The sequence below is a fragment of the Anopheles stephensi genome, chromosome 2, assembly GCF_013141755.1.
Source record: "Anopheles stephensi strain Indian chromosome 2, UCI_ANSTEP_V1.0, whole genome shotgun sequence".
In the NCBI taxonomy this organism is placed as follows: domain Eukaryota; kingdom Metazoa; phylum Arthropoda; class Insecta; order Diptera; family Culicidae; genus Anopheles; species Anopheles stephensi.
Window position 1 is genome coordinate 40475460 of NC_050202.1, and position 22093 is coordinate 40497552.

At 47.2% G+C, this 22093-nt stretch overlaps 2 protein-coding genes across 6 annotated transcripts; both read left to right on the forward strand.

Annotated features, from left to right (window-relative positions):
- Positions 1-264: 264 nt before the first annotated feature.
- Positions 265-21638, forward strand: LOC118503112 (elongation of very long chain fatty acids protein). Of its 3 annotated transcripts, none has more exons than XM_036036053.1 (8): positions 265-456; positions 12153-12226; positions 13171-13361; positions 13610-13690; positions 13833-13995; positions 16354-16490; positions 16851-17105; positions 19922-21638. In XM_036036053.1, the coding sequence occupies exons 2-8, from the start codon at positions 12166-12168 to the stop codon at positions 20108-20110; spliced, it is 1077 nt and encodes a 358-aa protein (XP_035891946.1). In that variant the 5' UTR covers positions 265-456; positions 12153-12165; the 3' UTR covers positions 20111-21638. The 3 variants fall into 3 exon arrangements, with proteins under 3 accessions (XP_035891946.1, XP_035891944.1, XP_035891945.1); XM_036036051.1 differs by lacking the exon at positions 265-456 and adding an exon at positions 9101-9236; XM_036036052.1 differs by lacking the exon at positions 265-456 and adding an exon at positions 11472-11490.
- Positions 1610-9187, forward strand: LOC118503115. Of its 3 annotated transcripts, none has more exons than XM_036036059.1 (2): positions 1610-1775; positions 9009-9187. In XM_036036059.1, exons 1-2 carry the CDS (start codon positions 1616-1618, stop codon positions 9149-9151), a joined length of 303 nt encoding a protein of 100 aa, XP_035891952.1. In that variant the 5' UTR covers positions 1610-1615; the 3' UTR covers positions 9152-9187. The 3 variants fall into 3 exon arrangements, with proteins under 3 accessions (XP_035891952.1, XP_035891953.1, XP_035891951.1); XM_036036060.1 differs by lacking the exon at positions 9009-9187 and adding an exon at positions 8861-8998; XM_036036058.1 differs by lacking the exon at positions 9009-9187 and adding an exon at positions 8861-8950 and having other exon boundaries at positions 1610-1923.
- Positions 21639-22093: the final 455 nt, after the last annotated feature.

Sequence of the window (22093 nt, forward strand, 5' to 3'; positions counted from 1 at the left end):
TCTAAAACATTCAAATATCATGTTCGAAAACCCGTTAAAATCATCATTTTGAAACAGGCTTATTTTTCGCCGGTCAATTATAATTCACAGCCACTTTAAACACTTTTCAACTCATCTCACAAATAATTTACCTGTTTTGTATCGTATCTTCTAGAAAAGCTACCTAAAACATGGAGTTCCGTACGTGCTGACCGTTTTGCTTTTATCGAAATCGTCCAAGCTGGGCGAATTTTCAAAAGCCCATGGCCCATAGTGCGAACCGGCAGGATCCTGTCAACACCGATAAAACTGACAGCTGAACGAGCCGTTTCGGCATTGGTCGGCGAGCGAGCAGCCAACTGCATATCGCGCACCTCGGGAACGAACCGTACTGTGTTAGTAGCGCTTGAAAAGTTTGGATGTGTTTTGCTCGCGCTCCTGTCGAAGGATTGATTCGCCGCAGCTCAGCGTAAAATAGTGAGTTTCTGTTTACTGCATTAGAACATCTTTCGCTTCGGTATATCTGCTGGTTGGTAGTCGTCTGCTGCTGGGTGGTCATAACTGTAGCCCGTTCCATCGTTTGCTCCAGACACCGGACCAGCTGCTGCTGTGTGTATCGTGCGTGCGTGAGTTGTGTGATTCTTTTTGCTGCTGGGAGTGTGATGTTGCTTTCTTGATTTGGTTCGCTGGTGTTCAGTTTCTCGCCCCGTGTCCGGGTTTCTGCTGTGTTGTGATCGATTATTTGGCCACTCTTCTACAGCTTCGTACGTACGGATAATGTGGTGTATCGGCAGTAGCCGTTGGAAAGATAAAAGTTTTTTTGCAGTAAAATCAACATCATCGACCACCGACCGAGCAGTAGAAGCAGCAGTAGCAGTGTTTTCCGCCCATTAGTTATAAAGTAGCAAAGCCGTCTTCTTATCAGAAAGGAGCGCTGTGTGTTTTATCCTCCTGTCTACCTTGCAAACCGCACAGTTGCATGCCGTGGTGATGCGATCGTTCCTTGTCTGATTCTGCAGTTGTTTGAGAAAGATTCTGCCTGTCGATCGCAGCAACCTGATGCAATTAGCAAACTTCCGCATCGCTCTGTGTAGCGTCTGCCATGTGGCGCGATGTTGTACTTTCCCGTTTGGGAAAGAAAGTTTCACGGTAGTGTGTGTACGCGTGGATGGTTGGTGCGTGTGGTGTTTGCTTCGGATGGTTTTTTCTCCGTGCTTTTCTAGGTGAAAAACTGTCTAAATGCAGGAATGGTTTGCTTTCCTGCAGCTAATTTTAGCCAGTGGAAGTAGTTTTTCTTCTCTCAGGTTAAGAAAACAGTTTGCTGTCGCACCGCTCGCACCATCGTAGCTGGCTGTGAAAGTGAGACAGAGCGAGAACGCACTTTCGGCGTTTTTATCTTGTTGCGAATGGGTGTGTATGGTGCGGTAGTTTATAGCGCGCTAGTTCAGTACTCGGATCTGGGCGCTAGCGATTTGCCAGCGCCGTGTACCATGGCCGGGTTGTCTACAGCGAGTCGGGGAATTGTAGCGTTTTTTTTTATTTCCAACGCCAGATACCGTCCAAGAGCGCGATGCAACCCTACAAGTAAGCTTTGTAAAGTGTATATGGCAGCCTGATGAAGGTGTGTGCACGTAATATGCGGGGTAACGGAATGCCGAATATAAACCGTTCGTTGTGCCGGCTGTTGTGCTGCTGCAAATCGCTTCCGAAAAAGAAACATCCCGGCCTGAACGGGTTCTGGCAGGCCAAGTTGCGATATGAGAACGAAATTTCCCCGACGATGGTGAATTGGTACGGTACGAGTAAAGTATCTAGTGCGACCCAACAAATGGGGACAAAATCGTCCCAGGAGGTTCTGACATCATCTATTTTGACGCAGCTACAGCACAAGAAGCATATCGAGCGCGTCAAATTCAGCTGTTACGACGACGCGCCACCGTTTGTGTGAGCAAGAGCGGCGATAAATCTAGATAGTGAAATGACCCCGCATCGCATCATATGGCCTATTGTCACAATTACGCGTTATGCCATGCTTACCTGCCGCTTCATATGCTCCAACCCTAGCACTGCTTTTGTTGGGCCAACGACTTGAAGTTCTTCTGCAAAATCGAACATTGTCGGCCTCCTTCTCCGTGGTGGTGCACCTTTCTTGGATGTCACAGAATGCATTTGACGTCTAAACAATCGAACAAACAATCCACTTGTCCCATACGTCGTGATTAACCTTCCGGCAACGAACGAAGGGACATTTTCGTCCTGCACTGGGATGGGGACTACAGCAACGAAAAGCAGAACCCGATTCGAACGCAAGTACAGAGCAGGTCATGCATACATTCCGAGTTCCCCGGGGCGGACAAGCAAAAGAAGAGCGTTCACGGCCGCCCTGCACGAAGCGGAACGCAGGTTGTTACAGCCCTCATCCATATATTCTTTTATTGCCCACGAATGATGGCAAAGAGATAGCGGCAGCTTATCGATAGAGTCGAACCTCCAAAAACTCATCACATGTGGCCACGAGCGCAAAACGCAGCACCGCTACCGCCACTGTCGCTGCAAGTAAATCCCAATCCCGTGGGTGCGTGTGCAGTGCGCGTAGAGAGGGCTGCCGTGAAAAGGATAACTCACTGTTTCACCCAACGCAAAGGGTGGTCCCCTGTGCAAGAGCAGACCTGGCTGGCTGGAAGAGACCGCAGCGAAACAGGTGAACGCGTTTTATCACGCGTAAGAGCATGTGTATTGGTGTGCGTCGTACACACGTACCACTTTGTCCCACAAACGGCACTGGAAAATCGACGTGTATCGATTTCCAAAACTGTCTACTCCATAAAACACCGTGAAACGTGTTTTGTGATTGCCCGACCCCCACACGCCAGAAGAAAACAACGACGGGGAGAGGGAACACCCTAAAGCGGGCTCGACGCGACCAACGTAAGAAAAACGGTGTACGCCATTGTGTGTGTGTGTGTGTGTGTGCGTGTGGTCATTTTGTCCCTTATTTTCTGTTGATAAACCATGCGACTAGCAGCGCGCGAGTGAGTAATCGAATTATGAATAACCCCTTTCGGCACGCTGATAACAGCTAGCTGCATTGAGGGTCGAAGTGATGGGGCACTTTGTCGGAAATGAAAATGCGGCACGCCAAGAATGGATATCCGCGACCATAGTTGGGTTTTCCCGCGGAAAAACACTTCGGTTGTCGCCCATTACCACCACTATCAAAACAACACTCCCTCTTACTCGGAGAAACTTGTTGCACAATGATTTGGCTCTACCATGAGCCATCGTCACCGCGCGTCATCTTTGCTGTGTGGGTGCGAGCGGCCTGTTGCCCCTGCGGGCCTATACGAAGACGAGAACCACCCGTCCAGTAACAGTGTGTCTGTTCAAGGCCCCCGTAGACTCTTCAAAAGACGCAGCAGCGATGATTCAACGTCGCGAGAGGTATGGAATAGCCTCCGGTGCAGACTTTGATCAGTGGCGCACGTCACTGATATCGCGTATCAAATCAACACATGTTTGCGTGATGCATGGAATCCGCCGGTCTCACGACTCACCCAGGATTACTGGGGTTCCGAGTGAAGCAAGAATCGTTGCTTGCTTTATCTTGCCTGCTGGCTGGATATAAAACACAAATCCCGGAAACAATTGAGTATTACCAATCTATCAAAAGCTGGGATTTATCCGTAGACAGCTTGCAATGCTTTAAATCTCCAATTTAAAATTTTTTAAACTGCTGTCAGCTGATATGTCTATTATATCGGACAGCTCATAATTTGATAAGAAGAACCGTTCACTATCGGTCAACACTGTTTCTCCCCCTTCTGCCGTATCGTATCGGATTAATGCGCCCTTTTTATCAGTAAATTGTTCCAACTCACGGAAGATAAACTCACGAATGTGAACCGGATTCTTTGCATTAATTCGTTCAAACACAACCCTACTACTACTGCTGCTGCTAACCTTCACGACATCCTCCGCAGGCAGGAACATTCCATAAGGAATGGGCCTTTCTCGTCAAGGGCCACGAAAGGTCAAATCGGAAATATCGGACCGACCACACATAGATTCCGAAACAATACGATATTCGTTTGGGGGGCGAAGATGGCTGGCAAGTGAAAGATTTCATCAATCGAACGGCACTGATAGAGCAATGATGACCCCGATTAGTTTGGACCGGCTGGTTTCAACGCGTACGGCGCGCAGGCCTTACGTGAAGACGGAATTTTATGGTCAGGGGGAAAATGTAAAAAAAAACGTTCACGCTACCACTCTTTCCTGCATCATACGGTGTACGCGCGCAGACACACGCACCATATGAGACACACGTATATGAGCGAAGACCATTTCCGAAACAGCATCGAGAGGGAAGCCCATGTTGCTGCTGCTGCTGCTGCTGCTGCCGCTGCTATTGCCACCCAGTTGGAATCCTCCACTTGGCCTCTCCTCTCCTGTACAAGGTTGCACCGTGCGAACGAACGTTCGAGAAATGATTTCTCAATGAGGAAATATCAACAACGCGCGCACTGTGCCACTGCCATAGCCACTGCCCCGTCCCTCGGCAAAGAGTAGGTTAACGGAGAGCACAGGTCCACTCCTATTACTGCGCCTTACCGTGGTAAGACCCCGTTGAAGAAGCGCGAGGAGACTGACGTCATTTTAAAGTCCGACGACGAGCCTCTCGCGCGTCGTATATGAATGGTGGTAGAAAGAGAAAATGCGTGCAAAAATAATATCCCATGTATGGTGGTGCGGCCGAGGCGACAACAAATTATCGGGCGTGCATGGGATTGCGTGCGTGACACTGCACGACAGGATTGAACCGCCCGTGGTCGCGCGGTAACCAGAGGTAATGGCAAGGCAGGGAAGCCAGGAAACCATCCACTACCTTTTGCAAACGGTGGAAGTATCCCAAAGGCGGCCCCATTTAGCTGGTCGGTCGGTGGTGGACAAAATCACTCGCGTTTGCTTTGTTTATGTGTGTCTCTCTGTTAGGCCTGTTAGGGCGAACAGATATGCACGCGAAACGGACAGTAGTCACACCGAAAACCAAAAACCAGGAAGTGTGTGTCCGTGTGCGTGTGTTGCGTGGTTCCTACTGCTTTTCCTTCACCACCTTTCACGCCTATCGCGAGCATGGTGGCACTGCCAAAAGAAATCCCCTAGAACGCGATGTGTGTTTCCGTCTCTTTTACGAGTGCCCGTGGAAAACGGAAAATTCGACCAACTGAGGGAGGTTTTGGGTGTGGGTACTGTGCCAATTTTGTTATTAAGGGGCAGAACTGTAGTGGTACAGCGAGGGTGAACACGACATTTGTTTGGAAACCGAGCTGGTTAAACCTTATGGCCCACGGTGAGGTGGTGCATAAACGCAAGGGTTTGTTAAAATTGCTAGACCAACGAGTGTGTATGTGTGTATGAGCGCTTGTTGCTGTCGTTGCCCTTTCTTCCCCAAGCCCATCGCGACAATGGTATACAAAAAACAGCGAATTTAGCGAAAAACGCGCAATTTTCAACCCGTAAATGTAGATTTCGGACAAGAATTGGCCACAGTCTATTGCTCCGAGTGGTTTACAATACATCTCGCCTTTATTTTGCATCTCCGTTCCTGGTAGAGTTGCAACGTGCACATGCACAGTACGTCCGCCAACCTTTGTACCCTTTGGTCTGCACGCTTGAGCGCGATTCCAACATCCAGATATCGCCAAAGTATTGTGTCGGCGCCCAGCGGCCTGATTATTACAGTGTCCGTCGCGACCTATACCACCCCTATTCACTCACTCATACACACACACAAACATCTAATTAGAGTCAACCCCGTAAAGTCGATCGAAGTCGCTCGATGGTGTGAGCCCGCTTTAAATCAGCAATAGTTTGTAGTGGAGAATATTTCGGTCTTCGATAGCCCCATGCTTACTTCGCATTGCCAGACCCTACTACTATCATCATCACCGGCATGAGTTGCTGTCGGTAATGGTTTGATGCAATTAAAAATGAATGAATTTTTAATATTGCTCCCGGCTTAGAATTGGTGTGGTACGAAGGGCGGCAAGCAACATTGCACCTTGCATTATAAGGTTCGCCCATGTAATGGATTATCTTAGTTCGGGGGAAATCACTGAGCGGACGCCCCTGCTGGGCACCTCATCGGATCTCGAACACTATCTTACATCATAGTGCAGAATGTTCGCGTGCTGCCGGTGCATGCTGCAGCCATGCCTGTCCCGATATGCTAGAAGACACTCTAGAAGGCTCTCGATCAGCTGCTGCTCAAGAGATCACTCGATCGAGAGGGCAAGGTTTGGGTTTGGCAATCGCGTTCCGCGCATTCGCGAATGCTTGTTCGGCACGTGCCGGTTTATGATGCCGTACGATGAAGAAATAACCTGTTGATCAGCGGTGGTGAACATAGAGGGATTCGAAATTGGCCATCGTGTGAAACACCGCACGGGAATGTACTGCTTCTTCTGCTGGTAATAGATACGTCAAACATTTTCGTATCACAAGTAATGCTTTTCCCACCATTTTCTGCACATCCAGCCCATTAGCATTTTTGCCATTGACGTACGCGGGACGACGTCACTTAAATCCTCGTTAGTCACGCTTCTTTCCAATTTCACTATATCTGTATTTCATCTCTCAGCCATTACTTTGACGTTAGCTTGAGTGACATCACAATATCCTGATGCGAACCGCATTTTCAACACACCGGAGCTCTGGACCGGTCTGTGGACTTTCGATTGGCAGCGTTTATTTGCGCCGCTTTTTCTGTTGTTCTTCATTGCTGGTTTATTGCCGCCAAAAGTGGCACTTGCTAGTTGGATAGTTCCAAAGAATTATCAATGCTTTGAAGGTTAGCGATCTTTTTATTCATTTAAAGGTGATTAATAATTGTTCCATTTGCAGTAACACACCACACACACTCACACACACACACACACACACACGTTTTGCAAGATGAACGTTTGTATAATTGCTTGGTAAGGTTATTGGTGCAAATGGTGTTGCATTTTCCTGCCAATTTTGTAATAACCTCGGGTTGATTCATCTCTTGATACATTTTGTACACAAATTGTTACATTTATATGTGCCACTGGGGTCTAGGCGATGTGCTGTTCCGCGACCGAAACTAGTTTTACAGCCGATCTACGAAAGAACATTCGACACAGCTGTGAAAAAATGCCCTTGTTTTTAAGGTTATACATGCTAGGGCCTGTACCGGTTGACTTTGAAACCACGCCAAGCAGAAATAAAGAGCCATGGCTTTTGGAAAGCTCAGATCGGTTCGGAAGACATAGAAAAAACTAAAAGAAGATGCTATGCCCCCCGAACGCTGAATATTGATGAACCACACAGCAGAAAGATCACACGGGGCGCATGTGACAGTATTGGCAGGTTGTATTACAGTGTCTTTCTTTCTCGCTCTCGCTATGCCGGATCTGTTCATTTGCATTTCTACCAAGTGGCGAGAATCTCCCAAAAGCTGTAGCTCTGATCTTTTGGACATTTCGATGACCGCCAATTTTAGGATGTTGTACCGGAGCGGTGGTTCTTCTTCAGTTCCCCCAGGTGAGGAACAAAAACTGAATACTAAACTAGTTTTGGTATATAAAGTTTAGCAGGTTTCGCGGTGCGATCGTCGACCTAGAACATTGTTTTAATGAGCACGAGGAACAGCCTCGCGATGTAGAGCCTTATGGTACAGCAATAAAATCAGAAAATCAGGTTCGAGGAATGTTTCGGTCTGTCTGTATGTCGGTTGTAAATGATGTAACATACGAATGGACCCGAGTTTGCCCCCCTCGCACACCAGGTGTTCAAAGATTTGTTCGTTCTATTAGCAAACCCAGTCCACCCAGCCTCAGACAAATTGTAAAATATTTCGCACAAACTTGTGCTACAAGCTGTCTAAGCAAACTTATCCCCGCGTAACAAGTGATAATCAAACAAAGTTTGCAGAGAACAATGCGCAGTGATCCATGCGCAAATGTAATGATCACCGTTTTTCCCCAGTGGAGATGTTTGCGAGGATGAGTACCAAAGCACCACCACCAAACCTTCTTAAAAAATCCCTAACCTTGACGAAGCTCACCATCATCTCGCGACTAAAAATAAGTCTGCACTCGAGCGCCCATCCCCGTGTGAGCAACGGACGGTTAGCGAAAGAATAATATTATCAAAAGACACTCCTTTCATATCGTTCCATGCGTTTCTAAAGCTCCGGCTTCGCTTGACTTTAGTTGATAAGTTCCGGCAGTAGCTTTTAACGCGCATCAGCAGTCCAAAATTCGTAGAAACTCAGGTCGCCTGACTTGTGAATAGCTTTCAAAAAATAGAATGAAAAAAAAATCGTCAAAATTGGTGAAGTAGTGGCAAACGATCACTAGCTTTCGATTAAGGCAAACAAGAACAGCACACTGCTGTCCTTCCGATCCAATGACAAGTGGACTCACCGTCATCCACAACGCCATCGGAGTGAGGTGAGGCTAAACAGGCTGTAAAATGGATTCAATTAGCTGTTCCGGTTTCGTGTCTGTGCCTTGATAGTGTATCAAACAATCTAATATTAATTGCTACACTCTATCGATTAATCTCGTTAAATGGCGCGAGTGGCCGTGCTTTGTTATAACAACAAAACGATTATTTGAGCGCGCAGGCTACCGTCAGACGAAGCGGTTCATCTGATGGTAAGGTTGTAATTAGCATGTTTTAAGTACGCGTGGTAAAAGCATCATGTGTTACTGGTTGGCACACGCACAATGAACCTTGGCGAGGGGAAAGGCCCGATGTGTGCATGCAATTATTATTCTGGACAATTGTATGCTCTTGCTTGTTGTGTTTTTATGATGAATTGTTTTAAATCACTCCACGTGTGTGAACACAGCTTCGCATCGATTTTACGTGCCCGGAACACATTGCTACCTTTACAAAAGTAACACCTGGACATAGTTCCGCCGTCCCATGCTAACATCCTCCCAAAAAAGCCTTGGGTTAGCAAAAGTGTGACTAGTGTGATATTTTCGTGACCGCAGCAAACCACCACCATGCGTGTGATAAAGTCGCCCCAGCAGATACGGTGAAGGCGAAATCGTCGAGAACGCTTTCAACAAAGCACCGGAACGACGCGAACGAACACGAAAGACTTCAATGCCCGGTCGAGCAAGTTTGCGGATGAGAGATAACCGTCAGAAGTGAACCATCGTCCGTCGGCAGCGGGTGTGTTCCGGGTTTTTGCGATATTCGGTTTTCCAAGCTGATAGGTAAGCAAGCGGAGAAATAGTACAATTCTGGTGCACTGACGATCAATTGACGAGCGTCGTCTGCTAAGGAGCCCTTCCTAACCTTCAAAAACATTTGAAGTTTACTTCCACTCCCAGCGTGGCGGGAAATTAATGGTACCTCTGGTAACCTTCATTTTCCTTTGATAGTAATCATTTGTGTTGCTCTGTGCTTGTGCAGTGGCTGGGCAACAGTGTTTCGCGATTTTACCCACCATTATATGTGTGTCTGTGTAGTTGTGTTGTTTATGCTGGAAGCGTGGAAGCAAACACAGTGTGTTATCATCAGGTAAAAGTGAATGAGCGCCGTTGTCCGCAAAATGGAAGGTCACCACGCAAACAGTGAATGAAGATCCCGTGAAAGCATGCCGCGCTCAAACGAAAGGGAAAATGTCCGCTTGAACGGTCGACTGTTGGGAGGTTCTTGGGGGTTGGGTCATCAAGGCACGCATCTTGGGGTCTTGATTTCCTATCTCCACGATTCGAGGACAAAGCACACCTGTCTCCTGTGAATTTAAAAAATCGGCAACCCAACAAGCGCGCCCGCTCGTTCGATTGGACAGACCCATCCATTCACCGTCAGCAGGGATGTATTGGTGTTCCCCACCCCGTTTGTGGGGCACTGTTGGCTCTCGCGATTACTTCTCCTTTTTGTGCCGTTTCTTCTGGACCAGTCTCGATGACGCCGTGTGCCGTCGGAACATGACGATGATGACATAACTGGCGGCGGGTATGCGCGCGTTGATCGAGAGCCGCTCGATCGTGTGGTGGTGTTGCTCGTTTTCCTTTGCCAGGTTTGCTTACTTAAGCCATTCGGCTCTCGGGTGTATGTGTGCGTGGCGGTTTTCTTGCGTGGAAATTCCGCGTGGAGTCAGCTGCCCGCAATGGAAAGTGAAAGAATTCCCACACACCGCCATCGCCAGCGCTTGAAATGTGTGTTGCAGATCGGCGTTTGCATGTGTGCGAGTTCACAGACGCCTGTGGTCAGTGATTATGGGTTGTGCGTCTCGTGACTGGGTCGTGTGCAAGATTTCAAGCTCCCCGCTCAGCTCAGACCGATTACCCGCCACGCGGACTTCACACCTCCGGCTCTTCGACGTTTCACCTGTGCACCGGAGTCGAGTGCTCGACTGCACCCAGCACCACCATCCCGGGAAGAAGCTGAAGAAGACGAAGAGGAACGACGACACGGTAATGAAAAGGAGGCAAACAGTAGTAAAGCATAACCACACACGGCTGCACACTTGCTGCAGCCACCCGTACTATGAACTCGCCTGGCCGAGCCGAAGGAGCAGTACAGGTTGGTGACGCCTGTACGTGCAATGGTGCCGGTTACGGTGCAAGATCGAACCGTCTCGAAGGAATCTGTGTGCAACATCGAGAAGCAGTAGCAGAGCCGAGTAGTACGCCTGCACTTACTCGTCGTGCTCGCCGGTTTTGTTTATTGCAGACACATTTCGCCATTCACCTTTTCCGAACCTGATTGCGAAGGAAGAAAAGTTCGCAAGTCAGCGAAACGCTGCAAAAAGGGAACCTGATGTGTGACTGGTAGTGGGTCGTGTCCGTATTACATCGTGAACGTGTAATGCACACACACTGACCCATGGTAATGAGGCCCTGGTACACCGATTATTACAGTGTCCAACGATGGGACAACCGCTTCTTCAAGGTTACCTGTGTGCCGCCGCGATGCGATCCTTGCTTTCTCCCTCCGCCGCCGGTGTGACGGGCTGACTACCGCTGCTCCATTGGCACGGACGAGTCGGCCAAGCAGGCCAACCTACCGTATGTTATTCCTGTTTTTCTACACCGTACGCGCCGCGCCGAAGGAAGGTCTACTCAGCCATAGAGAGTGCGAGGAATTCCAAAGTCTGCCTACCTATCACCAGTTCTCGTGCCCAGCCGTCTGCTGCCATCGTCGTCTTAACGGTGCTTTTGGTGGTTTTCACTATCGTTTGCATTACATAATTGCGACAAGTTGCGCATGTTGTTATTTTGCGTGGCAGACAACAAAACCGACCTGCTCGATCTTCTTCTTCGGACTGGGCTATCAGGGGAAGGGGCGAAAGACAATGCGTACACGAACGATCATCGCCTTCTGCTATGAATAAGCTTGCCGGATGATAGATCGACTTTGGTGGTGTGATACGTGACACGTGCGTGCTGGTGCTGGTCAGCCACGGCGATCCTTCAGTTACCGAGGATCAGACTACTAAAAACTCAAAATCCTGATAAAGTGCGTGAATACTGGTACAGTTGTCGATAACGCCAGCACTACCTTGATCGTCAGTCTAGGGATGACCTACAAATAATGTGTGAGGAAACACGTTAGGCAAAGCGCGCCGCATCGAAACACCGCAACTCTCCGCACCGCAGTAATTGGGTGTAAATAATCTTCCATTCTTTCGTGCTCCGTTGCGTTTTGGTCGGCGTGCATTTCCTCATCGAAAATCATTATAATCACACCGTATTCCTCCGCTCTGTAGCGCTGTTATGCGAAGAAGCGGTTTTCAATGCAGCCGCGCCATCAGCAAGCACAGATGCGATCTTGGCCTAATTTTCGCTTTCGTTAGCTTATACAGGTGGGCTCGATAGGCTGCGTGTCTGTCGCATATCTTGGTTTTTGTGTTTTTCTTTCACCTGTTGTTTTCGAGCGCTGACAACAGATCTACTATGTGGAGGATCGGCGATGTTTTTCGACGTGGTGTTTCGTGTGGAGATTAATTTCCTTTGCCGCAGTGGAAGGAATGCAGCGAATTCGGGTGTTTTTGTGTGTGAATATTGTGGTAGATTGTGGCCATCTTCTTCTGTCCGTTGGCACAAAAAGATAACAACTGTCGGTATGGCTAAACATCAACTTAACCTTTTTGTTGTGTTTTTTCTTCTTTCTTCCCGCAGATATTCACTCAAAATGGCACAGATTTTAACCAACATATATGACTGGTACAGAGACCTCATGGACAATCAGAGCGGTAAGTGAAGGAAAAGGGCGATTCGATTTCGGCGATTCGAAAACAGAAGCGCCGGGGTTGGAATGATTTAACCGAACACAGCTAACCCTACACCTTCGATAAAAAGGGTAATGACATCCGCAACACTTGATCTCCCTGGTGGCAACTGGCGCGTTGTAGACTAATTAGCGTGATACTAATGTCCCTGCCGTAACCGTAACTGCGAGTGAAATGGTAAATTTACTACCTCATGCTTAGTAATCCGCGCACCAGTCGAGCCAATCGTCAGCTCGGGCAGTCGGCCCATCTGCGTTTGACGCGTGACCCGCGTGTCACGTCAATTGGCTACGGGGACATATCGAATCAATTACCAATCGAAAGTAAGCCACCTTCCTACACCGACACGACCATCGCAGTTAGTGGCCTTTTTTTTGGTTTTAACATTCCATTGCGATCATTCCTTCCCGGGCGGGCAGGCGCGTTGGGTGCGATTATGCATTCCGTTTGTGCCGTTCCTTGCGGGCGGTGTTGTTGTGCAGTTTGAACCTAACCTCCTCCATTTACCTGCCCCTGCTGGACTACTGTACTGTACCTCAATTGAACCGCTGGCGTGCGTTGTCTTATTGCTCTGATGCATATTTTTCAAACGTCGCCACCCGTGTAACGACAGCTATGAGACAGCAAGTATGGCAGTGAAAAGCATTTCGCGATCGGTGTCAGCGGATAAGGGAACGCGCTAAGCATTTTGGGTCGCCCGGCCCGCCGTCGCAACCTTAATGAGGTCGATTGATCCACGGTCGAGACACGGGGGTTGCTGCTGCAGGGTGGTGGGCCCGAACAATTAGACGATATTGGGTTGGGATTGGGCTGGGTAAAATGTTTTGTGCGTTGCCGGAAGAGGTGTGCGCATGCTTTCGTCAGAAAATATTAATCGATCGCTCTCCTTTCGTTCGTGTTATTTGCAGATCCTCGGGTCGCCGATTGGCCGATGATGTCCTCGCCCTTTCCCACTCTAGGCCTTTGCATATTTTATGCGTATTTTAGCAAATCGCTAGCACCAAAGCTAATGGAAAAGCGAAAACCAATGGATCTTAGGAATACTCTAGTAATTTATAATCTCTTCCAAACCATCTTCAGCACATGGATATTCTACGAGGTAAGTGCGGCGAGTTCGCTCTAGCCAATGCGTACGTCTGTTGCCATTACTATTCAGCAATCTCTTTACCCTGTCTTAATCGTTGCATATCGCTGCAAATTTATTGCTGATCTTTACATTTGCATTATTCCGTGAGATCGTCTGTTATTACGCGTTTGCTTTTATGCCATGCGCAACAAACAGGCCAATGAGCAGCATGTATTAGCACCTGATTTACAAATCTTCTCATCTCTGATCCCTTCTCGCAGTACCTTCAAAGTGGATGGGGTGGACACTACAGCTTTAGATGCCAGCCTGTCGACTACTCAGACAACCCACTCGCTCTACGGGTAAGAACAGTAATTTAAGCGTATTTATCTGTATTTATTTTCACAGGCATATTCAATATTACTGTTTGATGTTGCCTACGTCTACGGTGCTGTACGTTGCCTGCCTAACTCTGCAACTCTAACTAATCCTCTCCTTCTGTAGATGGCCCGAACGTGCTGGTGGTACTATGTCTCGAAATTCACCGAGTTCTTCGACACGCTGTTCTTCATCCTGCGGAAGAAGACTCAGCACGTCTCGACACTGCACGTCATTCACCACGGCTGCATGCCATTCTCGGTGTGGATGGGCATGAAGTTCGCTCCCGGTAAGTGTTGCTCATTGCGATCTGCGCCAATCATAATCCCAACCCCATCGCTCACCTCCACCGACTAAAAATGGGTCAATATGGAAAGGGTTGCGCAATCCACTTAGTCGTCCCCTTCCCCCTTACGGCGGATGCATACATGAAGCGGCAAAAAATCTCAACAACAAAACAAAGCCAACAGGAAGATCACTTCCAACTTTCGCCAGCAGCGACGGACTCACGTTTGGGAACGATTGCCCGCTTCGCATTTATCAAACTCACGATACGCTATTATTTTTATAGCTTGTTATTATTATTTACACTCACTCCATTACGTATTAAGGTGTCCGGATCTCCGGCGAGCATTCGGATCTTCATTTCGCCACCCTGCGCTGTGTGTTGCGGCGCTAGACCCGGGCCCGGTAGTGATGACAACGGGAAAGTTGTGTACTATTTTTACGCCAAGAGCTCTCACCCATGTGAGCTCCCGGCTGCCCATTCGGGGCTCCTACGTACCTGGTGCGGCCTTGCACCTGGTGGTGGCGCACCGGTTTTCCGTGCTGCCAAAAACCGGTTTCTGTCCGACGCGCGCTTTTCGATGAATGATCGACATTCCGGGATGATGTGTCCGTCGTTCCGGTACGACCGGGTAGGGTGTTTTACAACCGCCCCGATGGTTTGCTCTATTGCATACTACCAGCATCACCATCACGACACGTTTCGTTTTCATTTGCAACACACGACTCACAGTCGAAGTGTCACAATGCTTTACCTGTGTGCTTCCTTTTGGCGGAAGTTGCTAAACCGACGGGCATCTAATCATGAAAACTGATGGTGGCAAACACTTTTGGTTGCGAAAATGCGCAACGTGCAAAGTCGAATCGTCGGTGCACCGGTGCCGGTAGATAGTACAACAACGGTTGTTCCAGTTTGACTGGCTGCTGCATTAGTGCTGCTCCATTTTGTCTCCGACGTCATGGAATGATTAGAATTCAGTGTCGGTGTGGACTGTCCTACGCAACTGTGGCAAGGCGTCGCGCAAGCAGGTTATATCGGTTTATGGACGCGAAAAATCGAGATTGATCGAAAGTCGAACAGAGTGCGCAGCAGTCAGCTGAAAGTAAATGGCACTCCCGTTGTAATTGATCATACGTTTCGTACTCACGTGCTGAATTGCGTGCTTTTGTGTGAGTGCGATAGTTGTGTGCAGAGCGGCGGATAATGAAAGATGTTGTAACTGACGCACTTGGGTAGTCGCACGGTGTTGTCGCGAGGGAAGGATATCTAGCCCCGCTAGTCGTTCCAAGCCGTTCGAGAAGACGATGGAAAACTACCAGAAGGTGTACCACCGGTCCTATCCGTGGGAGCTCACACGGTGAGCAAGAATGAAGCATTTGAAGAGGTGCTAGCGGTGCTAGCGGGTTGCAATCTTTGAAATTGATATAAATGCCTAATGTCTTCTTTTGTCGAAAAGCTCAATCCGATAATTCGATTTAAATTAGCAATTGCCTAAACGATCTATTACGCTCGGCAAGTCATTTGCTGCACATGCGATATACCGCTTTTACCAGTAATCGGTACGCCTAAATGGTCACTACTACTACTACTATTACCACCAGCACAGTATCATTACTAGTCATCTGCAATTCACCTTGCTGTACTGCTGTTCACCTGTCTCGTTAAATTTAATCTTTGTTTCATCACACGTAGTTTTCACTATTGGAATGCTATCGAACGTTATTGGGCTCTTACACAAGGAAAAGCTCAATGTATGCTGAATTCATCTACCTCCAATGCAAGAGCAAAACAGTCTTACCAAATAGTGAATTGTAGTTACGAAGAAGCAGAGACTTGGTGTGTAATAAAATAAAGCGTAACTCAAATTGCTCGAATTGTCCTGACACAATTCAATTCAACTATTGCTTCACGTTTGCTTGTTTACATGTATTTTTCGATTCTCTGCAAACCCCGATGATCTCGTAGCTTCGGTAGCTTTGCTAGTTGAACGAACCAGTCGCTCTATGCGCCAAAGACAGGCAAAAGCAAATGTACAACAATGTGTAGCCTACAGCGCCGCATTTACTTTAGTTGCATTGCTATTGGCAAATGGTCATAGCTGATCGATTTACCCTAGGCATCCATCGATTTAAAAGACTTATTTTGGACTGGAGGTAGATGCAGAAATCGAGATATAAGACCACTAAGTTGTTTTTTATTTATTTTCTAAATCTTGCAGAGAATGTTGTACCTCCCTAAAAGTCGTAGAAAACTTCCAAGCCCGATCATTGCTTAAATTCATGTGACTTACTGCACAATTCACAAATAGTCCGTACTCATGTTAGTATTTGTTTCGTTCTGTTTTGTCTCTTCCTCGTGCAGGTGGCCACAGCACATTCTTCGCCATGCTGAACGCGTTCGTACACATTGTGATGTACTTCTACTACATGGTGGCGGCTCTCGGACCAAAGTACCAAAAGTATATCTGGTGGAAAAAGTATCTCACTGCATTCCAGATGGTAAGTGCTTGCTGTTGGATGGGGTCGATGAATTCTTGGTGTGTGTAAGTGTACGTGCATTGCTCTGCTTCGGCAGTGCATATAATGCTGGACGGCGGCCCTTAGTGAAGGGCGCATCGTATAAGGACGCTGTTTCGTGATGCGTGCGTGATGCCAGCGGACTTCCGCAATTCACTTTTGGTATTGACCGGAACTGGTACCGTGGCACCACACACCGCCGGCACCAAGATACGATCGAAGGCTAACTGGATCTAGATTTCCTGCCGTGCGCGCGTAGCTCACGGCGCTCGCAGCAATCCGAAATGAGCGATCATTTTCTCACCGATTTCGTTTGCTCTTGATCGCCCGTCCCATCTGCAGGCCCAATTTGTCGCCATCTTTACGCACCAGTTCCAGCTGCTGTTCACCGAATGCGACTACCCGAAGGGTTTCATGGTGTGGATTGGACTGCACGGTGTCATGTTCCTGTTCCTGTTCTCCGATTTCTACAAGCAGGCGTACAACAAGCGGGTCGGCCGCGCCAAACGAGAAGCGGAAGCACTGTTGGCTAAGACGCACGCCAACGGAAAGCTACACAACGGCGATGTCGTCAATAACAACCAGGGTGCTTGCATGGTAGGTAGCATTTCTCGCGTCCAAACGAAAACAAACCCTTCACATTTCCAGTGTAATGAGCCTCCTCTCGAGTGTACTACAGAAGAATTAGTGGTCAGCAAAATATTGCACAAATGTCATGCTTTCGTCACGGCAAGCGCAAGGAGTAGTCTACACAGGTTTTTTTTTCTTCTACCAATACACCTTTAAGCCCCTTAACCGGTAATTGCGTACATGCGCGAAAATAATTCTTTTCAATGCGGACGTCTTGTGGAGCGTGTGGCTCAGACGCAGAATAGTTTATCACAAATTGACGTCAAAATGATGATCAATTGTCGACAATGACTGTGCTATGTGCGATTATTTGTACTCTGACTTGGTGGTAATTCAATCAAGTTCGACAGGCTTTTTTTTATTTCCTCTCGCCGTACACGACGCGACACACGGGGGGTTTTCAGATTTTCTTGTGCAGCAGCGAACGATCTGTTGTTTTGGCTTTATTTTGTCTCAAATTGCCCCCTTCGGGAAAAAAAAACTTCTTGAAGGTTATCTGAAGATTAAACAGAACATTCACCACATCGATCGAGAACCGAACGGCGAACTGCCGGCAGGCTAGGTAATGGACTAATGATGCAGAAGAAAAGCGCTTAACTCTAGCGTCCCCCTGTTTTGCGCTGCTATTGTTGCCTTCGATGGAGACGGACGGCACCTGACAAGAAGGTCACAAAAGTACACCGATCAAGGTTAGGACGACGGAAGGCAAGAACAAACCCCACGTGCTCTTGACAAATAGTAATAATTGAGCAACGAGATTTTTTTCTCGCTGAAACCCCTCATCCTAATGTGCCAAACAAGTGTGAATAGCATTTGATTATTTATCTTTTATGTAAGTACGCGCTGGTTGGTGGACTCTTTTTTTGTTGGTAGTCGTGCGCAGAAGGATCATGCAGGAAGAAGCAATCAGCAATTGTTGTTGTTACGGTCGTGCGGTGGTTGGTGAAGAGGATATTGAACAATGTATTTATTTGACCGTTGCAAACACGCATCTAATGATGCCCCCGTACCGTGGAGGGGAGGAGTGGAGTACGTTTTTCCTTGACCCCACGTTGGTTTGAATGATTTTTCCTGCAGCGCTCAGTCGGACGCACCGACTGACTCGTTATTTATTCACTTCCTCAACGAATCAGCATCCTACGGTAATTGCGGTCCCGTCAAGTGAGTTAACACTTCTCTACAGCATCACCACACACCACGGACGGTATGGATGGTTGGTGGAATCGTTGGGAAAGAGTGCAAATTTTCGCACCTGATGTAGCCGGATAAGTAAGCAAACTTCTCGGAACTTAGAAACCGCTGCCACTTGGCTCTATCGTCCGATCGCCAGCTTTACGTAACATCCGTTCTCGTGACGCATGCAGGGACACTCCTTGGCGTGTTTGATTAAAAAAAACGGTCATCAGTTTTCGTGTTCCGGTATTGCAGATGAGATCAGAAGACTTTCGCATGTTAAGATTGTTCAGTGATTGATTGCTGATCATTTACAGCGTTTTAACTGCGTAAAATCTGCTTATGCGTATTGAATGAAAGATTTGGTAAAACCGGAATGCATTTATAAGCGAGCTTGGGGTTTTTTTTGTTTGTGCCAGGAAAGTTGTGTTCAAAGCTTGATCCACGAGAATACAGGGAATTCCAGAATTTGGTTTACAGTTTCTGAAATTTTTGAAAATTTCCAACATGTTTTTGGATTATCTTCATTTTTATATATTCACAAATAAAACAAAACATTGTGAGAGGTAGAATATGCATTTACCAGACCCAAAACAGAATTTAGAGGTTATTCAATGTGGCTGTGTTTTGTGGGAAATATGACCACTTTAACCGCAGTTTGAGCATTCATGCCCGAATCTATCGATGGTGTTATCTTTGCAGACTTTTTACTAAGATAGGTGAAGTTTAGAGAGTGTCTTTCAATGCTTTGGTAAGCTTCTTAACGCTAAGAGTTATGCATGCTACTTAGTCAAGATAGTCTCCTGAAGTGAAGATGAGCAAATCGGTCACTCTGCCACATGCACTTGTTGACAGTAAAGCTCCTTGAAAGTTTTCATCCACCTTTGCCTGTTTGGTTGGTGATCGAGCAGATCTAGAGTCAGTCATCATGTTTCATAAACCTCTCTTAAAGATTCCCACTATCTCAGTCATTTATTTAATGTGATGAAGAATTTCTTGCTAAACTCTAGCTTCTAGTGTCTGATGCCTTGTAGTTCTAGAGAAGGCTGGTTGTCTTTCCGGGGTTCTCAATGCTAGGCGGTGGTAGTGTGATATAATTTCCTTGCGCAGCTTCTAGCTGTTCGTTCGTTCGAGAACTGATTTTCCAGTAATTCAACAAATGATTTAAATATAAGGTTATCGATTCGACCTCCCCGACATCAGTTCGAATGATCTCGTCTGACAGTAAGAACAATGTTTTTTCTTGTTTTTTTTATATTCAACTCTTCTCATTGCTAGCACCATTGTTTAATGCGATGTGCAACGCCACGATGGGGGTTTTGTTCAATCCCAAATGCGCAAAAAACAATGAACTAAGTTGCGCACACATGTTTGCCAATCAATTAAAGCTGCGATGGAGAAGGGTTTGCGTCGCTGAGAACGCAAACTTTCCATTGGCGCTGTAAATATTATTTCTGTTTTAAAATTTAACATGACAACTGCAATCAACGTCCCTCCTATAATGCATTAAAGTGAGCGTGTAGAATAAATTTATTCCTGATTTCTCGGTGGACTATTTACTAATGAAGGAATTCCCGATTTTTCTCTCTCACTCACACGCACACACACAGCCCGTCCTAAACGATGATGATGAGCTGCACCAGCGAAAGGTCACCGGGAACGGAATCTATCTGAACGGTGGTGCCAAAACGGCGAATTCCTACAGCAATGGCAATTCGAACGGTTTTGTCGAATCGATCCAGCAGTCGAACGGTGGTATCGGCGAGAACGGTGGAGCACGGGTCCGGAAAATCCAATAACGCTAACAACAACTAGAATTAATAATCATTTGGTGGTTAGCATCATCATCGTCATCATCATCTTTCTAAACTTCACCATCCGGACACAACCCAATCCACCTTCCCCTCCACAACCCGCCTGCATCATCGTGCATTGTTGCCATCCGTGCATGCTTCAAGCTTTCAAGCGCGCACGGCACACGAAGCTCGAGGAAGGTGGGACGCAGCAGGAAACCGGCCCCCGGGGCGCGTGAAGATTGTTTATTTTTAGTACGCTTTTGTCTAAAGATGAATGCAGTATTGATCCGCCTTACGATGAGGGCGGATGGTTTCGGTTCGCGAACGTGTGTCATCCCGTTCGGTTGTTGCGCTGCACAAACATCATTCTACTCCTGCTGCGGCTGTGCTGAACAGCACTTTGAGCGCAACATTGCACCCAGCATCAGGACAAAACCGGACGACGATCTTCAGACCCACTGCGGTGACACAGAGCACAACTCCCAAGTGACGGTATTGTGGCAGCAACGGCGGCGGCGGCGGCGGCGGAGGGCAGAGGTGCCGGTAGTGATGGTAGTGTTGTGGCGCAGGCCGAGTACGCAATATCTCACGCCAGACGAGCTCCGGTTTTCTTTTGGATGGAACCGGAATAAAAAAACACACACACACACAACTACAACAAACACATTCGTACACAGACGCGTGGCACGATAGGATGTGCTGCATTATGGATAATGTATTTTTTGGAACTTTTTTACACAGTACGAAGTAAACTATATAGGGCAGATGTATAGAAGAGAAAGGCGCATCACTCACGGTGCACATTGTTGTGCGGTTAACCCCTTTCGCGAGGGGCGCGAGACGATAAGCGGTACGATCAAGTTGATAGTTAGTTGGCGGTGTTAGGTTTTTCTTTTTTGTTTCTTTGTTTTCATTTACTTTATTTTGTTTATTTGTTTTAAAAGAGAAAGAAAAAAAGAGAAGTCATGTTGTACAGCAGGGGCAAAGGAAAGTTGTAGCTAGCGAAGGAAGGCCGCATGTTAAGGAAGGGAATAGGAATTGCAATATCGGTAGTAAAACGCGTTGCGATCACTGTAAAGCAAAGCGACAAAAATGATACAAAAAGGAAGCGATGCAACGCGCGAAAGGACCGGACCATACCGCAACAGCAGGTTCTGCGATAGAACCGAAGTATAGAACCACTCTAAGCAAAGCGATGGCGATGCGGTTAGCAAAAAGATAATGCCAACAAACTGACAAAACAAAGCAAAACACAAAAAAGAGGAGTCAAACATTAACTATCGATGTATGTGATTGTATGTGGACTGTTTCCACCATACGCGGTTGTACAGCAGCAGTAGCCATTTCGGTTTTTAGAGATTAAGGCAAATCGCAGCAAATGGTGGTGGTAGTACGACAGGAGCGAACGAAACAACAATATATAGCTTCTTGCCGATGGTCTGTATCGGGGCGTCGGTAAAGAATATGGCTAACTTAAGGAAGCAGCTGTAAGTGAAGAAACAAATGAAGAAACGGTTAAAGAAAGATTCAACTGTTCGTTTTCCTTCTTTTTTTTGTTTTGGGGCAGCTCATCCCTTAAAATACGCACGCAGTTCGCTTGTTTGTTTCGTTGTTGAACAAGGGGATTTGTTTTATTTTGCCTAAAGCGTTAAGCACGTCGTAGGTTTACAGTGTTTGTGTGTGAGAGTTGCTCAAATGAGGTAGGATTTAATTTCCGTTCGACTGCATTCTCCTCCTGGAGTGTGTGCAAGGACACCATGGCATAAAGGTATTCGTTTGATTTTTAATAACCCAGCGCTTTTGAAATGTTGATGAGCTAGAGGCCTCTTCCGATGCTGTTAGTCCTTCACCTTTATTCGATATCTGTGTTGCTTTTCTGTAAAAAAAGAGAAACGTTTGGTTCCTTCCTCCTGGTCACCCCCCGGCATGATGTATGTGGTTTACCCTTAAATTATCTAGCTCATTGACCAATTGCGCCGCTTCTTG

What these genes read in the sequence shown, in the direction of transcription:
- LOC118503115 (XM_036036058.1), top strand. Translation starts at nt 1,616, where the DNA reads ATGCGGGGTAACGGAATGCCGAATATAAACCGTTCGTTGTGCCGGCTG. An exon ending in GACGACGCGCCACCGTTTGT is followed by an intron (nt 1,924 to 8,860) that starts GTGAGCAAGAGC and finishes GTGTGAACACAG; the next exon opens with CTTCGCATCGATTTTACGTG.
- LOC118503112 (XM_036036053.1), top strand. Translation starts at nt 12,166, where the DNA reads ATGGCACAGATTTTAACCAACATATATGACTGGTACAGAGACCTCATG. An exon ending in ATCTCACTGCATTCCAGATG is followed by an intron (nt 16,491 to 16,850) that starts GTAAGTGCTTGC and finishes TCCCATCTGCAG; the next exon opens with GCCCAATTTGTCGCCATCTT. An exon ending in ACAACCAGGGTGCTTGCATG is followed by an intron (nt 17,106 to 19,921) that starts GTAGGTAGCATT and finishes GCACACACACAG; the next exon opens with CCCGTCCTAAACGATGATGA.